At 35.7% G+C, this 23,648-nt stretch overlaps 1 protein-coding gene across 3 annotated transcripts in view; it reads left to right on the top strand.

Annotated features, from left to right (window-relative positions):
* Positions 1 to 23,648, top strand: part of MAP3K15 (mitogen-activated protein kinase kinase kinase 15) — a 153,395-nt gene that overhangs the window by 22,573 nt on the left and 107,174 nt on the right. For all 3 annotated transcript variants that reach the window (XR_002325190.2, XM_020989936.2, XM_020989935.2), the window contains exon 4: positions 20,176 to 20,369. Coding sequence is in view for 2 of the 3 variants with exons in the window: in XM_020989936.2 (XP_020845595.1) it covers positions 20,176 to 20,369 (194 nt within the window). In the remaining variant the exon portion in view is untranslated. The remainder of the gene's footprint in view (positions 1 to 20,175; positions 20,370 to 23,648) is intronic.

The raw sequence follows: 23,648 nt of genomic DNA on the forward strand, positions 1-23,648 counted from the left end.
TTGGGGGGGTGGGAAGAGAAATTGGCCAGTATGCATGGTCCTTATGAGCCATCCCCACCTAGACTTCAGAGCATGAACAGGTATTGATGCTGGTCTGCCTACCATGGTGAGAAACATTGGCAGCTGAACCAGAAATGAGAATGCTTACAAAAGGTAACTAACTGGCTAAAGCATTTCTTTTTTTCCTCTTTGGACATGATAGAGGACATGTATTCTTTAGCCTTTGGATGGGGAGAAAGCTTGTAGTTTTTGTAGGTTCTGAGGTTCCTTAGGCCAGTTGTTACAGATGACTTTGATCCCTACTCCCCCCTTTCACCCCAGAGGGTATTCTAGGGATACCCCTGAGCAGTAAACAATTGTCTTTTTCTAATGCTATTGGCTTGAACCCCAATTAAAACCTAATTTTCTTTAATATAAATTGTCAGTGATAGAATCTCCTTTATATCATTACTACATTCCAGTGATTAGTGCCCTGGTATTTAACCAAATTAACATCAATTAGCTTTTACAAAGGTACATTTACTAGGAAGATATAGTAAGAACAGACATATAGATTTTTCCCTTCACCATCCAGGAGCTTACTCCCTCCTATTCCACCTTGGTCCCTGGGGATAGTGGGCTCAAACTTAAAGCAGTTTCTACATAGCATTTGCCACGCCAAGTTCACCCTGCAGTGTGGCGTAGGTGATGTATAAGTTGGAGTTACTCCCTCTTGGTTACTTTCAGTCTGCTTCTGTGCTGGATCAAGCAGGTCTGGAGTCCTTGCTCCTCACCAGCCTCGGCCGTCTGTCCACAAAATCCAGCCATTGGACTATCAGTACATTGATCTCCCAGCCTTTCAGAACTCACAAGGTTATACAGCCTAGTCTTCACCTAGGAGCAGGAACAATAAAAAAAAAAAAAGGCAAAATTTATGACCATATGTGGACTTGAGAGAAGAAATTAAGGTCTGAGGCCTCTCTCCCTGCCCAGAAGTACCTCCCTTGGAGCATGTTTTTCTCTTGGTCATAGGTTTGACAAGTTTCCCCTTGGGAAGAAATTTTTTGTAAGTATCCTCAGTGGCTCAGCAGCAAATTAGAAAGGCTTCTCTTCTTCAAGTGGTTAGCAGATGAGAAAAAAAAATACCCGCTCATTCCTTTATTTATTTATTTATTTCCCGCCTAATAGTATTTTATTTTTTCCAATTACATGTAAAGATAGTTTTCATAATTTACTTTTATAAGATTTTGAGTTCCAAATTTTTCCTCTCTCCCTCTTTCTCCTTCCCCCTCCCCTCTTCACTTCCCAAGACAGCGAGCAATCTGATATAGGCTATACATGTACAATTATATTAAACATATTTCCAAGTTAATCATGTTGTTAACAAAGAATCAAAACAAAAGGAAAAACCATGAAAAAGAAAAAAATTAAAAGAGAAAATCATATGCTTCGACCTGCATTTAGATTCCATAGTTCTTTTTCTGGGTATGGATAGCATTTTCCATCATGAGTCTTTTGGAATTGTCTTAAATCATTATATTCCTGCTCATTCTTTAAGTCTACTCGGGGAAAGCATCCTCTTGTGTGTTCATAAAGATTGGGCTCATTGGCCAACCCTCCCCCTGCTTCTGTTACAGAGAGATGGAGAGATTGGATAGTTTTATCTTCATGTTACACCTTTAACAGGGCAATCTTTTTTAAGTTTCAGGACCTTCTGAGGAGAAGGACCATTGCCCTGTCTGTCTCCATACTGTCTCACCCAATTGCTGATGCTTCTCCCACTCCCCCAATAGTTTAACTATTGTTTTCAGAATTCAAATGCTTTGCATGCTTAGATATTGGGGAAACAACCTGTTGTAATGAAGTAAAGAAAACATTGGAGGCTTGGGTTCTAATTCTAGGACTACCACTAATTAATTAGTTGTATAGAATCACAAACTCTCTAGATATAATTTTTCTCATCTTCAAAACAGAGGGATTGTATTAGGGATCTCAAATGCCCCTTTTAGCTCCAAAATTCTAAGTGGATTGATTATACTAGGGAAAAATAGAGCTTGGGAGGATCACAAGAAATGAGTGTGAAAACTTTTTTTTAGTGGTAGTGTTTTTAAAGGTCTCTAAAGACTACTATAGGAACTTCTTGAACTTGACTGCTGAACATCTCAGCCTTTGGAAGTTCTTGTCTTATTATGCCTAATTCTCCTCAGAACTGCCTTAGTTCTGATTCCGTTTTCTCTCCTGTATCCTCTCCCTCTATACTTACAGTGACTACTTTTCCTTCCAGCTACCATATAGTTCTTGGGAAGTACATTTTGTAGGTTTAAAGACATTTTGAAAGAATTGGGAAGTAACCTTTTGGTGATGTTTTTGTGTTGTCTCTGAGTCTTATCCCTAGCTTTTGTCCATGTACTTTTTTTTTTTTGGCTAGGCAGTGGGGTTAAGTGACTTGCCCAGGGTCACACAGCTAGTAAGTGTTATGTGTCTGAGGCTAGGTTTGAACTTGGGTCCTCCTGAATCCAGGGTTGGCGCACTATCCACTTTGCCACCTAGCTACCCCTGTCCATATACTTTTAAAGGTCAAGATGGCTAACAGCTATCCAGAGAAATTAAAAGATTAAAAAGGATTATGAAGTTGGAAGAGGGGACCCAAGAAGAAATTTTCAGAGTTGTGGATTTTGTGGCTTACAGGGTTAAAAAGACTGAGTGAAAGGTTTTTAATGATAGCCTTTAGGTATGTGGAAGATTATAAGGAGCATAGAAACTAGTTGTTCTTCGATCTGCAATGGGGCAGAACAAAAAAAATATGTTTGAGAGATCTGAGTTAATTAATACAAAGAAAGAATCAACGTGACCTAGAAGAGAAGTGTCAAACTCATGGCAGCATGCTGCCATATTCCTTTCACCAGTATGCCCAACCAGATTAAAATGTAATTGGGAATTATTTAACAAAATAAGCACTATATTAAAACATAAATAACAGTACATTAAAAAACTAAATCAATATGCTTTGCAGGGATCTTTATGTACAAATTGAGGAGGGGGCATTGTTAGTGGCCTCCATTTCTATTTGAGTTTGACACCACTGGCCTGGTAGATAGAGAATTAGCCTCAATGTCTGCGAGACCTGGATTCATATGTCAACCATGTGGCCCTGGTAAATCACTTTATGTCTCATTGCCCCCAGGCAACCCTTTTAAGGCTGTAAGTTACCGAGTAGGTGCCAACTTATATTTGTTGAGAGAGTCTCTGTACTGAGAGTTCCCTGTACCAGTGAAATCAAAGGTCTTATTCCCAGAAAACAAAAACGAATCTCAAACAAAAATCCAGGAAAATATCTTCCTTTGAAGAGTGGTTAAACATTGAAATAAATGTCAAGGTGACCTGTGAACTCTTAACCAACCCCTAGGCCTTTTGGGAGCAATAGTCTGCTGGCTGTCTCTCCTAGACAGCAACAGAGTTGGATTAGATCATTGTCTTGACTGTTCTCCTAGCTTGAAGAATTTAGGCTTCTTGGGTCAATTTAGATGACATTTTCTGAGCATACAAGGCTCTTTGCTGTAAACCCAACATCAGTAATAGGCCTCTTTTAGTGCTAAAATTCTAGAGCTGGAAAGTACCCTGGTATAGACATCAAGTGAAGCAGTACAGATTGGATGTCAGCTACCTGAAGTGGTCTGTATACCTGAAAAACATGGAGATATTCTCATTTGGGGGAGGGGCAGTCATTTAAAATTCTTATTAGTAACCATATAATATGCTAAGTTCAGGTGAGGCATGGGTAGGGGAAGAGAGGTATAAGAAAACTAGAAAGGTAGGAGAGGGCCAGATTATGAAGGGCTTTGAACAGAGAATTTTATATCTGATCCTGGAACCACTGAAGTTGGTTGAATGGGGAGGAAGGTGATATGGTCAGATCTGTGATTAGGAACATTAATCAGACAACTAAATAGGGGATGGACTGAAGTGGGGAGAGACTTTAGGCAGACCAACCGAGAGGCTGTTTCAGTAGTCAAAGCATGAGATGATGAGTGCCTCTACCAAGGTGGTGGTAATTCCTCAAATGGTATTTTTACTTGAAATTTATTTCAACAATTGAAAAAATTTTTAAATATTTAATACTTGGCTTAAAGTTTTGTCCCAGCTACTCTTCTTCACTAACAAAAGTAGATAGCTGAAATATACTTATTTTTATGTTAGATATTTTCAATCATAAATTATTGAGAAAGGCAGCAAAATACAGTGAAAAGAGCAATGTTTCAGGAGTCTAAGGATCTTTGTTTAAATCCTGAAACTAATTTACTAATTGTGTGACTTTGGGCAAGTCACTTAATCTCCATGGGATTCATTTTCCTCAGCTATAAAGTAAGGGGGTTAGACAAGATGTCTACAAGTAGAACGGTCAGTAAGTACTTATTAAGTCCTTACTATGTGCCAGATACTATGCTGAATACTGGGGAGGCAAAAGCAATAATGGTCCTGGTCCTCAGGGAACTCACATTCTAATACATGTTAAAAAAAAAAAAAGATACAGATGCTATAAATGGAGTATAATCTCAGAAGGGCAGCTAGGTGGCTCAGTGGATGGAGTGCCAGGTCTGTCCTCTGGAAGACCTGCGTTCAAATCTAGCCTCAGACACTTAAACTAGCTATGTGACTCTGGGCAAGTCATTTAACCCTGTTTGCCTCAGTTCTTTATCTGTAAAATGAGCTGGAGGAGGAAATAGTAAATGTGTGTGTGTGTGTGTGTGTGTGTGTGTGTGTGTGTGTGTGTGTGTGTGTGTTTGCAGGAGAGAGACTAGGAAAGGCCTCTTTCAAAGATGGGATTTGAGCCAAGTCTTAAAGGAAGCCAGGAAACCAAGGAGGTGGAGGTGAGAAGAAAAAGCATCCAAGGCATGGAAGGCCGCTGGTACAGGTGGCTAGAGATGAATCATTTTATGTGAGAAACAAGTCCAGAATCCCTGAATTCTAGAGTAGATGGAGGGGACTAAAGTATAAGAAGACTAGAAACCTACGGAGGAGATGGGTTGTGTAAGACTTCAAAAGCCTAACAAAGGATGTTATATTTACTCCTGGAGGTAGTAGAGAGACCAGAGAGTTTATTGGTGGAGGGAATGATGTGGTCAGTCATGTACTTTAGGAAAGTCATTCTGGCAGCTGAATGGTATTAATAATTCTTTTAATTCCTCCCCCCCCCAACAGATTCTAACCTTTCCTACACTTTAATAGATAATTTAATGAATTTTTGTGGCCAAAATAATTCGTTACCTAGTGACCTGCTTCCTAATGATGGTGATCTGGTCCTCTGATTATAGATACAGTTTGTCACTGGGCTTCTGTTCAAAACTTTTTGCCTGTGAAAGCTTGTGACTTGCTGACATAGTGTGCAGGAACCTAGGATCACTGTAATCTCCAGCCCTCACACCCCCATGTCATGACAAAACATCAGAGTAGAAATGTAGGGGAAGATTATTAATACTATGGCAAAAAATGGCAGAATTGCCTAAACTGAACCATTTTTACTTGGCATTATTTTCAGTTTCTAATCCTTAATAAAAACACTGAAAGCTTAATAATTATTGAAGCTGTGAAAAAATATATACACATATTAAAATATATACACATATATATGTAAAATATACATATGCATATTGTATTTATATATCTACATGTGTATATTTGAAAAGGCACAATTCATTTATGTTTTTTTTAAGATATCATAAATATTCTTTGGACTGCTATCTCCATAATTTGGGTCATAATTCAGCATTTTTGATTTTGATACATAAGTATTCCACCAATTTAAATTGAATTCATAAATGTAACTCTGTACTTAAGACACATTTATTTTATTTTATATTTATTTTATTTATTATATTTATTTTAAATTTATATTGATTATTTTAAACTCAGTTTTAGTTCTCTTTATGATTTTTAAACATGCTTTAGAAAAATTAAGATTCTATAGAATGAAAGAAGGCTATGTGTAATCAATAGGATTATATAACAGTTGGGTAGACAGGGCACCAAAAAAGTGAAAAAGTAATTTAACAAAGTAGAAGAGCCTTGAATCCCTTGCCTAAGTAGCTTTGGAAATATTTAGATATTTGACATTGTGTAAACACATTTTCCTAAGGAAGACATTAATTGTAAATACTCCTGGGCTGAAGAATGTAGCCCCCAGTTATAGGTATACAGTAAAATTAGAGTTTAAATGGCACCTGGCACTTGAGCACCGTCAAGGTGAACCTGATAAATGGAGCATCTGCCCCAGCTTTGTAACAATGCCTGGGCTGAAATGTGCAGGTGGGCGTTTCATAGTCCATGATAGAATCTCTCATTTTCTATCTGACTCTTCAAGAGCTAGTGATTAAAATTGTGCTTGGTCTGGTTTTCCATATTCAAGCCCTAAAGCCAGGGTAAAAACTTACTTTGTAAGCCTGAGAATTGCCAGGAAATTCCAGAATAGCCTAAACCTAGCACATGGTTAAAAGGTCACCATTATTGCCCTTTAAATTGGGTTCTTAATTCTCAGGCACCTCACTTAGATTTTAGAGAATGTGGTTGCTAAACTTAGTGGGTATTCCATATGCCTGATTCTCTGTTGGTGTTTCTTATTAATCTGGTTGCCTGTAAAAAACCGATTTCATGATTTTGGCCCTGTGGGTTCTATTGGAAGCTTGCATTTATTATTATTATTTTTAACTATAGCAATATCTACCAAATCTAGTCATTTGTTCATCCAAAATATTAATTGAGTACCTTTTATGTGCAGCAAACTGGGCTAGAAATTAGAGAAACAAGATTTTAAAAAATGATAGCCCCTGTCCTCAAGGACTTTACATTCGATGTGGTTCAGGGTAGAATGTGATATATACAGAATTAAGTATAATACAAGTTAGGAAGTAATGGGGGTACTAAGGAAAGATCTAAGCCAAGTGCTCTGGGAAGAACACTTGAAAGTACACAAAACATTTGTAGCTGGGAAGATTGGATGGAAGAGATGCAATTCCTAAGCTTCGTCGTGAAGGGTAAAAGGATTCTGGCAGGTTTGGGTGATCAGACAATGCATTTTAGACATGGGAGATAATCTGTGCAAATGTATAAGCTCAGAGAGGAGGAAGATGGCAAGGAGAAAGGGGAACAACTAATAGTAGTGTTTGGCTAGAACATGCAGTAGTTGGGAAGGGGAATAATATGAAATAAGGATTAAAAGATGCCAGGTTGTGGGAACCTTTACTAGCCATTCTAGGGAGTTTGGATTTTATGCAATTGACTGTAGGTAGCCCCTTAAGTGTTTTGAATTGAGTGACAAGATCAGACCTCTACACTGAGACTAGTGATTATGGAAGCTGGATGAAAGATGGCCTGGAAAGGGAAGAGAAGAGAAGGAAATTCAAGAGATGTTTTGGAGGTTAAAAACTAACAGCAATTGGCAACTCATTGGATATGAAAGATTAAGGAGAGAAAAGAATCCAGGAGATTGTTGGTACCATCAATAGAAATATGGAATTTGTGAGATAGGACATGTTTAATAGGAAAGATGATGTGCTTGAGTTGAACATCCAGATGTAGACATCTAGTAGTCAAATGGAGTTAAACAAATGAAGTTTAGAGGAGAGATGACAATTAAGTTTATAGTTATGGCAGTCACTAGCTGGGAGTGCTAATTGAACTCATTGGTATTTACAACGTCACCAAGGGAAAGAGTGGGGCCGTTAAGTGGCTCAATGGATAGTGCACGGGGTTTACAATCAGGAACCCTCATCTTCCTGAGTTCAAATCTGGCCTCTGACACTTAAACTAGCTATGTGACTCTGGGCAAGTCATTTAACCCTGTTTACCTCAGTTCTTTATCTGTAAAATGAGCTAGAGAGAGAAATAGCAAACCACTCCAGTTTCTCTGCCAAGAAAACCCCACAAAGAGTCGGACATGACTGAAAGAAATAAACAACAATGAGGGAGGGAGGGGAGAGAGAGAGAGAGAGAGAGAGAGAGAGAGAGAGAGAGAGAGAGAGAGAGAGAGGGAGAGAGAGAGGGAGAGGGAGAGGGAGAGGGAGAGGGAGAGGGAGAGAAAAAAACCAGGAGGGAGCACTGTCACAAAAACCAAAGCAAGAGTATCAAGGAGGACAAGGTGATCCATATTGTTGAATACTGCTGAAAGGTCAAAGAAAATAAAAATTCAGAAAAAGGCCATTGAATATGGAAATTAAGAGGTCATTTTTTTTCCCCTGTGAGGCAATTGGGATTAAGTGACTTGCCCAGAGTCACACAGCTAGTAAGTGTCAGGTGTCTGGTCTGAGTCCGGATTTGAACCCAGGTCCTCCTGACTCCAGGGCTGGTGCTCTATCCGCTGTGCCACCCAGCTGCCCAAGGTCACTTCTGAGAAACAAATTTCAATAGATTCATTTGAGCTGAAAGCATGCTTTAGGCCAAATATTCTTAGAGTAAAGGTTCTTAACTTTTTTTGTGTGTCATGAGCTCCTTTGGCAAACGCTAGGGACCCCTTCTCAGAATAATTTTTTAAATGTACAAAATAAAGCATCTAGAGTTACAAAGGAATTTGATTCACTGAGATACAGTTATCAAAATGTTTTTCCCATCCAAGTTCATGGATTCCCTGAAATCTGTCCGTGGCCCCAGAGCCTAAATTAAGAACCCCTGGTTTAGAGCTTAATTTCACAGAGTAGACACCATCCTTGGCATTCCCTCAAGTCAACATATTCAGTAAGTATTTATAAAGTGCTTGCTCTGCATATAATACTTCACTAGGCGGTAGAAGAGAGATACAATGATTAAATAAGATGATCCCTGCTCATGTGAAAATTTTAATCCTAGGAGGGGAATGTAGTCCAAACACATGCTTGTGATACAAATAGAGTATGAGAAGGGTGGAAGAGACGCAAGCTAAGTCTCATGTGAAATCCAATAAATACAAGATTATATTCAACACTGGGGGGAAGGGGCATAGCAGAGAAGGGAACTCAGGGAAAGCTTCATGGAAGAGATCACATTTGGGCTAGATTTTGAAGGATGGGTAAGGTTTCAACAAGTAAAAGACCTTTTTTTCTCTCTTGTTATGTCATCTGATCTTTATCATGGTGGACGTCACCTGGATGGGAAAGAACAGAATCTAAGATGAGCCAAATACACATCTGTTTCCCCCTTTTTGAAAGGATTGGTGAACTTCTCTTTTCACACCCTGCTTGAATTAAGATTCCACGGTGGTTTTTATTAGTGAGGGCAAGGATTTAAAATACTGTGGCCACATATGCTGTTGATTCATATTGCAGAAATAATATGCTAATCATTGGATAGTTTGTAGTCTCAACCAAGGAAAAATATGACCTTTAAAATAATAGCTTTGTGTATTTTTACTTTCTACGATTTCTGCCATCTTAATAATCTTTTCTTTCTGTCTGTATTTGTATTTCCTTGTGGCTTTGCTTCTTTTTTTGCCCTCTTTCAATTTGGAGTAGGCTGAAGGTGCCAACCACAAAATTTTCCTTCCTGTCTCTGTACCTTCCGAATACCACAGTGATAGTATGAAAAGAAAAGTATGTATTTCTTATTCCACTTATTTCTGCTGATTGATTAAACCTATTATGCTGCATGAGGCCAGCCTTCTTGTTATAATTCCTCTAACATTTTAAAGTTTAAAGGTATTTTAGAATTATGATGGCACATGCTATATAATGAAAAGAGCACTGGATTGGAAGTTAGGAGATTTCATTTCTAGTCTTGACTGCCCCTAACTAACTGAGTGACTTTGGGCAAGCCAGTTTACCTCTGAGCCTTATTCTCCTTCCTGTAATTGAGAGGATTGGACAACATCAGAGATTTCCATTTAGTGATCTGGTCCAAGGGGTTCATGCTAAAAATTCTTCTGTGGTGCCTGAAGTAGTAAATAATTACCCATTTATGTTAAATATCTTTTCCCTCTGTGACAACAAGCATGTTTGAAGCATGGGCATGTTTGAACTATTATTGATTTATTTCTGCTGCAACTTAATGTGAAATCTTATACTATAAAATAGTAAGCATATGAGGTCTTGGTGGATGACGTCTTTTAATTCCTACAGAATGCCCCACATAAAATATTTGTAATTATTTAATAGAGTTTTATAATTTTATATTTAGTTTTCACAATTATAGGTAGAATAAAATTTCATATTTTGTAATTTAATTATATAACACTTTTAAATCTGCAGTTTTGGGGGGTAAGTTATCACTGTGTTTTTTGTAAGTACTTAATGATTAAATCTAAAAGAATATTATGGTCACTATATTAAATTACTCTGGGGATTCACAACACATTTTTATTGTTGTTGTCAAAAGGGGGTTGAGGAATAAAATCATCGGAAACCACTAGACTATGTGATATCTAAGAGCTCTTTTAGCACTAAGAAATTCTGATTTCTGTGCTGGCCATTTTAACCAAGTAGATGAAAACTCCTTAAAACAATTAAGTGATTATTGAAAGGTTGCCTTAGTGAGGTTATGTCTTTACTTAAAAAATTCTTTTATAATGAATTTAACAATCATCAATAAATATGAACATTTTGATATATAAAGAAGACCCCAAAAAGGCTGTTCAAATATGAACTTTGGTCTATGTATGGTTTATTTTAAAATGTATATTACATTTAACATGGTAGTGAGAAAATCACTCAGTTTATGTCCCCTTCTGACCTTTTTTGTTTTTTCGTATATATTTAAAAATTTCTTCTTCTGCATATTTTAAAGTATTGATACTTTAAATCTCTATCTCTATCACTACATCCTAACTCAACCCCCTTCATTAATCAGTAACATGATATTTTAATTTTAATAATTTTTGTTAATATGCTTAAGTTATTGTTCTGGTGATGAGTCTTATGAAGCTTATGATTAAATAAATAGGAAAGATAGTGTAGAGGTTGCTGCAGTGAAGCTAGGACTAATATTTAACAAACCTAAATAAAGGCAGTCACACTAATCTAAATATGCTGTGAATTACTCGCAAAATATGTTCTTTTGACTAGCTAGAGAAAGAATTATGCCTTTCAGATTCACACAGTCTAATAATTATCAGGGCATCCAATGATATTTCCTTGCCTAGTGGTTGATTTTTATCATTATCTTCACCAGTGATTTATTTATTTTAGTTATTATACCATTTTTGTTCATTTCCTTCTTAAGTTTTTTTTATAGACAATCTGCTTCTGAATTTCTTCTGGTATAATTTGTTGTCATAGAGTTTGAATACTATTTATTTTCCCTTATAACATTATCACCAAATTACAACATTTTTTTTTACAGGAAATAAAATACTTCATGAGTTCACTTATGATATTCAAATAGATTACATATCCAGTAGGTGCTGATTTTTCTTTTCAAACAGGCCATGTTGAGTAAAATTTTAAAAACAATTTCTTCTCCCTTCTCCTCTGACCTGTCCCACAATATCAAGCTGAAAACCAAGTTGAGGTTGTTGCTAAGATAAATTCGTTTGCAAACATCTTACTTACCCCAAACTAATCAGTTATGAACCTTGAGCTTGCATTGACATGTTTTGCCATCTGCCACTAGCCATAAATAAAAATCAGAGGTCATATCACCTGGCCCTGTTGAGCAGTGTTTCCATCTTGGCACTACTGGGCCCTTGGCAGTTTTATAGGGAGATCTGAAACAGCTAGTTGAAATTCATTCCAGATTGAAGGGGATATATTTGTTGTTTGTTTCATGAATTGAAGAGATTGGAAGAGGTGTTTATGTAACTCTATACTACCATATTTTATTTGGCAAATTTTTATGGCTAGGAATGGCATTTTTACTTTTCATTCAGGATCTGCCTTTGAAGATGGACTTGACCATACTGAGCTCTGCCATTTTGATTTTAGGGTTTGGCTTCTTGAAGTCTATGAGCTAAAATTAACTGTGACCACTTACTTCAAAATTTAGCTAGGTTTTTAACCCTGAAATAAAACAACACTATCCCTGTTATAGAGTTATTTTGTAGATGGCAGTGGATATGTAAACTTTTGAGTCAACAACTGAACATTTTCCAAAACGATACCCTCTCCCTGTGAGTAGACTTGGAGATTCATCTACAATCCTACCTTTTGTGAATAAAGTTAACTTTGTTCTAATTGGCTAAATAAATTAATTAAATATATAATAAAATTTATTTAATAATATTATATTAATATGTCAATTAATATATCATATTATATTGATATGTTAATAAATATATTTACAACAATAAACAATAAATAAATAAAATATAAATAAGCAATGAATAAAATAAGATAAATAATTAGAAAATTAATTATAAATAAATAAAATACTAAATTAAATACTTAAAATGCCTCTTTAGATTAATGTTCTACTCTATAAAAGTATCCTAAGTAGAGAAATATTTTCTTGACCTAAATTCTGATACCTTTAAAAATATGCCCTAACCTTTAACTCCTGACCTCTGAATCTACATGTATATCCTGTCGTTTAAAGATGTTTAGATTCTCTTAAGTCCTTGCTATTCTCATATCTTATAGGCTAGAATGGTAAAATTCTCATTTGGAAAGTATATGTGTTTTTCTAATTTTTTGATTACTATTTATTTTTCATCTGAGGAGTTTTGTTTTTGCATCTCCTTAACATTTTATAGACTATTTCTCCACTTAGCATTTTTCTCCCATCTCCACCCACCAAAGTCCATTCTTTCCTAAAGTCTTTTAGACAATGTTACTTTATCCCCACAGTTTCAAGGTTGTAATTTGAAGGGTTTTCTATTTTTTCCCCTTTGCCCAAAGAACCCTTCCAGAGTCCATTCCTTTTTTCTTAGATTATTTCTTCATGATTGCTATTCTTCTGTTTAAAAATAGTGCCTCAAAATGTCTTGTTACCTGCATTCTTTTGAAAATTTTGTTTTGGATATGTTGAAACAAAGGAAAATTCATTTCCCAAAACATTACTTTGGAACTGTTGATAGCAAATACCTGTACCCTGACTTGTGGATATATGAGTTTCTAACTCTTATGCCTTGAAAACCTGTGATGTTCCATGGAAAGTTGTGTTTTCCAAAGAAAATTTGTCTCATGATGTTATATTCCATATTGGATATATTTCTCATTTATTCCTTTTCTTTCTTTCTTTTTTCTGTAGCAGCTTTATCTAATAATAGAATATTCCACCTAAGTATATGGTCTCTACTTTTTTTTTATCTGACCCATAATTTATATATGTTGCTATCTATCAATCTATAAATCAATAAAAAACATTTATTAAATACTTAATTTGAACCAGTGCTGGTACATAAAGAAAAAGTGAAACCACTTCCTGCCTTCAAGGAGTTTGTGCTGTGATGGTAGATGCACAATATATACAGAGTAGAAACAAGGTACTCATGTAGGGGAAGGTACCAGCAGCTAGAGGGACCAGGAAAGGTCTCCTGTAGAAGGTAGTGCTTGAGCTAAAATCTTGAAGGAAGCCAGGGATTCTAAGAGGTAGAGATGAGGAGAGAGAGTATTCCAGGAATGGGGTTCAGCCAACACCATGACATGGAAAGTGTGAAGAGGAGCAAGGAGGCCCATATAGATGGATCTTAGAATTCATGGAGGGGAGTTGTGTATAAGAAGACTGGAAAGGTAGGAAGGGACCAGGTTGCGAAAATGCTTCAAGGCCAAATCAAAGAATTTATATTTGATCCTAAAGGTAATAGGAAGCCTGTTGGAATTTATCCATTGGGGGTGCATAAAATGGCCAGAGCTACATTGGTAGCTGTGTGCAGGATGGATTTGAGTGGGGAAAGACTTGAGGCAGGGAGAGCAGTTAGAAGCCTGATGCACTAGTCCAATTCAGAGGTGATTAGGGCCTGAACTAGGGTGGTTGCCCTGTGAGGGAAGAGGATGGAACATATCCGAGAGATATTGTACAGTTAGAAACAAGAAGATTTGGCAACCAATTGGACATGTTTATGTGAGTAAGGAGTTAAAGAAGGCACTGAGGTTGCGGTTTGACTGGAAGGATGTTTATAACATGGATAGTAATAAGGAAGTTTAGAAGAGGATTGAGTTTTGAGGGAGTGATAATGAGTTCTGATTCAGGCATTTTGAATTTAAAATAGCTGTATGATACTGAGTTTGAAATGTTCAAAAATGTGTTGAAATAGGTTATGCAGGACTGAGGAGAAGGACTAAGACTGGGTATATAGATCTGGGAAGTCATTTTCATAGAGATAATAATTGAACCCATGGCAGATGATGAAATAATATGATCATTTGAGAGACAAAGAGAAAAAACAAGGCTAAACATGGTGCCTTGGGCTATACCCATAGTTAGAAGCTAATTATCTATTTCACTCTTTTTCTCTGCATATGTCTGTGTGTGGATATATCTATATATTCAAATACATAAACATATAATGTGTGTATATTTAAAGGATACACACACACACACACACGTGTGCTTGTATATATATGTGTATGTTGCATATGTTTACTAATTTGAAATTAGTGACAATATGACTAAAAGTTTACTTTTGTGCTCTCCATCGTGAATGGTTTTGCTGAAGAAATTAATAGTATATTAAAGATTTATGGGGTGATTTTTTTAACCCATTGAAGAGAATCAGTGGTTTTTGGTACTTTAGCATTTCTATTCAAATAAGAAATAAAGCTTACCCATTTATTGAAGCAGAATCCAAAAGGATTTCTGCTTTGGAATCTTTATCATTTAGTTGTAGTAATGGTATATATTTGAAAACAATAAGACTGTATTACTTTTAAAAAAAATTCTTTTATCCAGATCATTGGTTTAGACTGAGCTTTTCCAAATTTGTGAACAAATATTTATTAATATAATAATAACAACTATCATTTATATTTAGTACTTCAGAGTTTACAATGTGCTTTCTAATATCTCATCTTATCCCCACAGCAAACCTGGGAGATAGGTTCTTATTATTACCCCCATTTTACAGATGAGGAAATTAAGGCATGCAGGTTGAGTGACTTGTCCTGGGTCACACAGCTGGCAAATGTCTGAGGCTTCCTATCTCCAATGCAGCACCCATCCATTTTGCCATTTCCCCATATCCTTGGGCGAGCAACTGTGCTCAGCTGAATTAATGGGATTTTATTATGCGTTTGAGAGGCAGCTTGGTGTAGTAGATAGAAAGCTGGTCTCAGAATCAGAAAGACCTAGGTTTAAGACCCACATCTGATCCTAGGCAAGTCACTCAGCCTCTCAGAAAACCAGGTAACTCTCCTAGACTTTTTGTTTTGTTTTGTTTAGTTTTTGTTTTTTGCAGAGAAGGGCTAAGCTGTAATCACTGGTGCTTCTTTTAGTAACTAGTCTTTCACAGAAAACTATGGAGGAATAAACATAAAGCATTTGAATTTAAAGAGATTAGTTAGCCCACTTTGTTCCAAGCAATATGGATTTCTGGGAATGGAAAGGAAAACTTTTAGTTTGTCAGTTAACCTTTGTGGCTTCTAGGTGGTGTAGTGGATGGTGTGTTGGACCTGGAGTCAGGGAGATCTGAATTCAAATCTTTCCTTGGACACTTAGTAGATATGTGACCCTGGACATGTTACTGGACATATCCCTCAATTTCCTTATCTGTCAAATGAGGGAGTTTGATTTGATGGTCTCTAAAGTACCTTCCAGCTCTCAATCTGTGATCCTATGATTCTGTCTTTGATTTGGCATTTGAAGACATTGCTGATGATCGTTCTTCATTAGGTTGATGTTCTAAATCCGAGACCCCTTTGGTTGTTTCTCTGCTACTAGTGGTACTATTAATTCTGGTGGTGCTCAGGATGAGTAAGAGTGCAAGTGAATACAGGCTCTGCTTCCTCTTCACTGTATCCTAGATGCTGAATGTTTTCTCTCTTAGGCTTAGGTTCACTGGACGCTTCTGTTATTAGTTCTTTTAACTTCATCCTACCCCAGATGGCTGTATTCTGTCAGGAGCAGTGTTCTTTGAGGATAGTTTCTTCAGGAATGATGGAAAAATTGAGAAAGCGAAGACAAGTTTTAGCATAGTAGTACTTTTGACCAATTAAGATTCTTTCTACAAATAAAATGTGTTCAATGCCCCAAAGTCTAAACCCTTCTAACAGTGTTTTGGATGCTCTCCATTGCATTACACATGGAAAACCAGAAGAGAAACATCAAATGATCTTCAGAAAGCTAATCCAGCTAAATTAGAATACTGCATGTTTTCCTGTAAACTGATGTTTTGTAAAAGTTAATGTATTCAGATTTTGGAAGCACGTAGTTGATATTAGAAAATATTCCATGTGGCTAGGATTTATTTATATTTTAGGATATTGCAGTTACGTTAGCTTTCTTTGGTGTGTGTGTGTGTGTGTGTACATATATATATATTTATATAGAAGTGTATATATACACATATATATACACACACACATATATTCTAGTACATATGTATTGTTTATATATATATATTCTAGTATATATCTATATATAGTTTATATCTATATAATATCTATCTATTTATATATATATATATATACACACACTAGAGAATATGTATACCAGAGAAAGCTGACAGAACTGTGATATCCTAAAATATAAATATATATAAAATATAAATGTATATATATGTATGCACATATGTGTATATATACATATATACATACACACATATATAATTCTTAATTCTCAATGCTGAGAAGATCCATTCTTTCTAAAATTAAGGTAGTGTGATGTTAAAACATCTATTTAATTCATCTCAGTTGAGTGAAAAAAAAATTCAGTAGAAAAAACACATTAGCCAAATCAGGTTTCTTAGGTGGAAATTGAGGTAGGCTGCAAAGTTAAACACAGAATTTCTAAATTTTCAAGGGTTGTTTTAGGGTCCTTTTAAAAAATTATTTTTTTACCACTTAATATTTTATTTTTTCCAATTGCATGTAAAGATAGTTTTCAACATTCATTTTTTATAAGATTTTGAGTTCCAAATTTTCTTCTTCCCTTCATTCCCCCCTCCCCAAGACAGCAAGCAATCTTATATAGGTTATACATGTACATCATATTAATCATTTTTCCACGTTAATTAAGTTGTGAAAGAAGAATCAAAACAAAAGGGAGAAACCATGAGAAAGAAAAAAACCAAAAAAAAGTGAAAATAGTATGTTTCCATCTTCATTCAGACTCCATAGTTCTTTCTCTGGATGTGGATAGAATTTTCCATCATGAGTCTTTTGGAATTGTCTTGGATCATTACATTGCTGAGAAGAGCTAAGCCTATAATAATTGACCATCACACAATGTTGCTGTTACTGTGTACAATGTTCTTCTGGTTCTGCTCACTTCACTTAGGGTCAGTTTCTATAAGTCTTTCCAGGCTTTTCTTAAATCCACCTGCTCATGATTTCTTATCGCACAATAGTATTCCATTACATTCACATACCACAGCTTGTTCGGCCATTCCCCAATTGATGGGCATTTCCTCAATTTCCAATTCTTTGCCACCACAAAAAGAGTTGCTGTAAGTATTTTTGTATGTTTAGGTCCTTTTCCTTTTTTATGATCTTTTTGGGATACAGACCTAGTAGTGGTATTGCTGGATCAAAGGGTATGAACGGTTTTATAGTCGTTTTGTAGTAGTTCCAAATTGCTCTCCAGAATGGTTGGGTGAGTTCACAACTCCACCAACAGTGCATTAGTATCCCAATTTTCCCACATCTTCTCCAGCATTTATCATGTTAGCCAACATGATAGGTGTAAGGTGGTACCTCAGAGGTGTTTTAATTTCCATTTCTTTAATCCATAGTGATTTAGAGCATTTTTTCATGAGACTATAGATAGCTTTAATTTCTTCATCTGAAAACTGCCTGTTCATATTCTTTGACCGTTTATCAATTAGGCAATGACTTGTATTCTTATAAATTTGATTCAGTTCTTTATATATTTTAGAAATGAAGCCTTTATGAGAAACACTGGCTATAAAATTGTTTCTCAGCTTTCTGCTTTCCTTCTAGTTTTGGCTGCACTGGCTTGCTTTGTGCAAAACTTTTTTTAATTTAATGTAATCAAAATTATCCATTTTGCATTTCATCATGTTCTCTATCTCTTATTTGGTCATAAATTCTTCCCTTCTCCATAAATCTGATAGGTAAACTATTCCTTGCTCTCCTACTTTGCTTATGGTATCACCTTTTATGTCTAAATCACACTCATTTTGACCTTATCCCAATTGGTAGATGGTGTAAGATGTTGGTCTATGCCTAGTTTCTGCCATACTATTTTCCATTTTTCCTAGCGGTTTTTGTCAAATAATGATTTCTTATCCCAGAAGCTAGAGTCTTTTGGTTTATCAAACAGTAGATTACTGTAGTCATTGAGTATTGTATCATGTGTACCTAACCTATTCCACTGATCCACCATTCTATTTCTTAGCCAGTACCAAGTAGTTTTGATGATTGCCACTTTATAATATAATTTTAGATCTGGTACAGCCAGGCTACCTTCCTTTGCAATTTTTTTCTATTATCTCTTGATATTCTTGACCTTTTGTTCTTCCAGATGAAATTTATTATTATTTTTCCTAGCTCTATAAAATAAGTTTTGATAATTTGGTATGGCACTGAATAAGTAAATCGATTTAGGTAGAATTGTCATTTTTATTATATTATCTCAGCAATTTTTCCATTTGTTTAGATCTGACTTTATTTGTGTGAAAAGTGTTTTGTAATTATGTTCACATATTTCCTGGTTTGTCTTGGAAGCTAGACTCCCAAATATTTTATTTTGTCTACAGTTATTTTAAATGGAATTTCTCTTTCTATCTCTTGCTGCTGGGCTTTGTTAGTAATATATATAAATGCTGATGATTTATGTGGCTTTATTTTATATTCTTCAACTTTGCTAAAGTTGTTAATTATTTCAAGTAGGTTTTTAATTAATTCTCTAGGATTTTCTCAGTATACCATCTGCAAGGAGTGATGATTTTGTTTCCTCACTGCCTATTCTAATTCCTTCAATTTCTTTTTCTTCTCTTATTGCTAAAGATAATATTTCTCATGCAAGGTAGTGGTGATAATGAGCATCCTTGTTTTGCCCCTGATCTTATTGGGAAAGCTCTAGATTATCTTCATTACAGATAGTGCTTGTTGATGGTTTCAGATAGATACTACTTACTGTTTTAAGGAAAAATCCATTTATTCCTATGCTTCTGTTGGTTTTAGTTTTGATGTAAGTAATAAATTAAATCTGGTGGGAGATAAGTATAATCATCCCCCAAAACATCCTTCAAAATTTTAAAAATTAATGCATTTAAAGTTGACATTTTATACTTAATGTTATCTTGTGAAAATAAATATATTGTAGCATTTAAGAATTATGTAATTCAGTGGTATCAAACGAGGATCCCTGGGGGCTGCAGTGTTGCCTGAGTTTTTAAACGTAATGTTATGTATGTTTTATTCTATTTTGTTGATATTTCCTAATTACTTAAACAGATTCCTTCCGTGGACTGAGTGCTGGACACCTCTGATGTAATGCACTACAAATTTTAAAAGATTTTCTATAATCATTGCAAATATCCATGGAGTTAGTTATACTCATTAAGATTTGCTGCCCATAAATACAGGGTATCCCCAAAGTCTTAGTGCAGTTTCAAGCTCTCAAGGCTTGAAATTACACTAAGATTTTGGAAACACCCCCCAAAATTACTGTTGAGCAGTGATTACAGCAGTGCACTTATTGTTATAAATGTTATCTCACCTGCAACAATAGTATGTCAGTGTGCTAACTCCAAATGAGTTTTATTTACTCATTCATTAAAGCAGGCTAAGCAGGATGCCTACTTTGTTTATTCGTTCAGTTTACTTCATTTTAAGTAGTGTACTGTTGAAATAATGTGACTTTTACACCTGAAAGATATTAATGTAACTGATGGAGAAGTCTTATGTCACATATAGTTAGGTTTACCATTTTAAACCAAAAAGATATAACGATCTAAATCTTTCATGGCCTAAAATCTATGAAATAGCATGTTGTTCTTATGTTTTATACTTTACCTTTGAAACTAGTAGCTATTCAGTAATGTTACATTCATTGTCCCTGCTAAGAGGTAAGAGCTATTCACAGTTTTCTGAACTGTCTCTTTCCCCCCAATTACCACTTTGAGCCATGTCTCCACTTTTACTGACGGTACTTTCTGAAATTTTTTTGTCTTTCTTCTAGGCATCTAGTGGGAATTATTATTTCATCCCATACATTGTAACACCTTGTGCTGATTACTTTTGCTGTGAAAGTGATGCCCAGCGGAGAGCCTCAGAGTATATGCAGCCCAATTGGGACAACCTCCTAGGCCCACTGTGTGTTCCCTTGATGGACAGGTTTATCAGTCTTCTCAAGGACATCCATGTTACCTCATGGTAATTCTCCTCCTTCTCCTTTATCCCCACTGGCATTTGAGATTCTAGAATGTTCTTTGGTAGCAAGAAGGGTGAGGCAACGTGGGTGTATTAGCAGTAGTGTTGGAGAAGGAGTGATTTGGATTCTACCAGCTTGGCCCTGACTCTAAATTTGCAGTATAACCTTTGTTGTTGTTTAGTTGATTAGTTGTGTCCAGCTCTTCCTGACTGCATTTGGGTGTAACCTTAGACAACTCACTTCTGCATTAATCTAAAGTATTAGAGTAGAGGGTCTCTTAAGTTCTTTTCAATCCTAAGATTTTTTGCTGCTAAGTAGAATCTATTGAATGTGATTAAGTCTGTCCTTAGTGGTAGAGAATTTTGAAGGACTCCAGGGTTATCATTCTGAATGTGAGAGAGAGAGCACATTTGGAAAATATGAAGATTGGACAGAAATTGTCGTGATCTCAGGACATATCTTTGAAATGTGTTTTAAATTTAATTTATCTTACTAAATATCTGGGGCTGCTATGTGGCATGGTGGATAGAGTGCCGGGCTTGGAATCAGGAAGACTCATCTTCCTGAGTTCAAATCTGGCCTCAGAGACTTAATAGCTGTGTGACCTGGGTGAGTCACTTAACCCTGTTTGCTTCAGTTTCCTCATCTGTAAAATGAACTGGAGAAGGATATGGCAAACTACTCTAGTATCTTTGCCAAGAAAGCCTCAAATGGAGTCACAAAGAGTTGGACATGACAAAAATGACTGAACCACAGTAACATCTAAATACCTGTTAACATTGTGTTTTTGTTTTTGTTTTTTGCCTGTAATTCATCTCTGATGGAGTATAAAAATAGAATGCAGAGAACAAATTCCAACATTTAGGGCTCTAAGTTATGAAGGATTTACGTCTATAAGTTATGTCACAAGAAAAATGATTTGTACTGTCTTTCCTAAGCATTAATGAAAATCCTGAATGCTGGCAGCCTCAACCTGTAATAAATTTGAAGAATGTGCTCATAGTTAATTTGCCTTATTAACTCTCTAATTCAGTTCTTTGTTTCTTGGCTTCCATTCTGCATTGAGAGTTTCCACTGCCTTTAAAGGGAAAGCAAATTTGGAAAAGGAGACCATGTAGTGCCTTCAAAATCGTTTTATAAATCTTTATATGATCGCATACAGTATAGTCATTTTGGGTTGAGCTTTTCTGCTGACTTGTGAAATCTAAGGAAAAATATTATTACTTTTTTTCCTGACTACTGTATTATTTCAGGGAAAATACCTGCATATGATACCATAGGTTAAGCTAGGTTAGGGGTTCTTTGTGTGTGTGTGTGTGTGTGTGTGTGTGTGTGTGTGTGTGTGTGTGTGTGTGTGTGTGTGTATGTGTGTGTGATGGTTCCATTTGTCAGTCTGATAAAGTCTGTGGACCCCTTCTCAGAATAATGTTTTTAAATGTAGAAAATAAAATACCTTGGATTTCAAAGAAACCAATTATTTTGAAATACATTTATCAAAATATTAGAAAAGCAAGTTCATGGACCCGCAGGTTAATGAACTGTTTTTTCACTCCTTAAAAAAATAAGCCTTTCTTCAGAGGCCTACCATATTTCTTCAAAATATGTGTCAGATTAAAATGACTTCGTGCTTACTTCAGGAATTCATGATTTCATCATTGGGGTTATTCAGTTCCTAATGTAGTTTGCAACCAGCTCTTGGCCTTGATAGATTGTCTTCATGAGTTGCTTATGTTTTCAAAAATCATTATTTATTTTCATTTTTTGATTTTTTTTTTTTTGGTGGTAGCCTTTGTGAACTTGATGGAACTGTCTTTGGGCAATAGTCCACCATTAGGTTCAAAGTCCTTCTGACCTTCTAAGCCCTGCTAGAGTTTCCACTCAGCTGTTATAGAATCTAGAGTTATCTCCATGTCATGGGCTCTAGTGGAGATAATTTTTGCTGTGGATATAATTACCTTGTAAACAATAATATAAAACAATAACCCTTGGAAATAAAAGAATAAACCCACATTTTTTCAGGCTCTACAAATAATGTTTAATGCTTTTATAATCTATACCTTGGACAATAGTCATGATTTTGAACACCTAGAAGATGGAAAATAAGTGTCCACACAGACTCTGCTGATAATGCTGATTGATCCCTGACATCTCTTACCTATGTAGTAAAGTTGTGCGAGAGTCCCTGAGTTTCTTAAAACTAGAAACTTGACTAAAGAAATTACTTTATTCAGTGATTACTTGAGTATTGAATCAATCAATGTATTAACAGAATTATGCAGTAGAAAGGATCTAAACAAAAGGGAGATTTCCTTTCGTAATTGTTTCTATTTGTCCAAGGCATTGAAGCCTGCACTACGTAGCTGCTTTGGTAACACCAAAGAGATTAACTTCTCTGTGTTTCAGTTTCCTCCTTAATCAAATGAAGAGGATTGAATTCGATGGTCTATAAGGTCCCTTCCCACAGTAAACCTGTGATAGGATGGTGCTATGATTTATGCAATTATCAACAACCCGTAGACGTGTGTTGGATGTAAACAGGGATGTTCAGTGACCATTTGCAGGCTAGAAGCACCATCTATGATAGCATCAAGGATATTAGATGAGTAGAAAAGGAGCTGGGCCTGTCAATCAGTGATGACAGGTATACAATCCAAGAGGTACACTGGTGCACCCAAGTTACTAAAAGAACAAATACGTTACTATGTGTAAAAAATCCTCCTAGGCAGATTTAGGGAAGAATCGGGACAAGACTCGCACCTAGGATGAAAAGGCATGAAAGAGTATCTATCTGCATTGGTGGATGGAGTATCCATGCTGGTGAAGTCGTGGATGTTGATCAAAAATATCAAAAGTTAATCTTTAAAATGAGAACACTATCTTGTAAAAAAAAATAAACTTCATTCATTACAGATATTTTCCAGTAGTCTCCTATGTGCCTAGCATTGAGTTAGGTGCTTATTTACTATAGTTTTATAGTATTACAGGCAAATAACCTTCTCAGTTATTCTAATTCTCTTTCTCTGGAGCTAATTATTTCTCTATTCAGTGAACAGACCTAATGTTGCCCTGTGTTATTTGATTGTTTTAATCTACTTACCAGATTGACTGTATTATTCATCTTAGAAATGCTAAGTATCCTTAAATAATTTTTCCAAAGTAGACAAGATACTTAAATCAACCAATTGTAGTTACAGATATGGCAGTGAAGGAATTATATCATATTAAAAGATTTTGATCATTGGATGTTTGAGGAGGGACCATGAAACAAACCAAGTCAGTAA

This window comes from Phascolarctos cinereus, unplaced genomic scaffold (assembly GCF_003287225.1).
Source record: "Phascolarctos cinereus isolate Bilbo 61053 unplaced genomic scaffold, phaCin_HiC Scaffold_726;HRSCAF=1367, whole genome shotgun sequence".
Lineage (NCBI taxonomy): Eukaryota > Metazoa > Chordata > Mammalia > Diprotodontia > Phascolarctidae > Phascolarctos > Phascolarctos cinereus.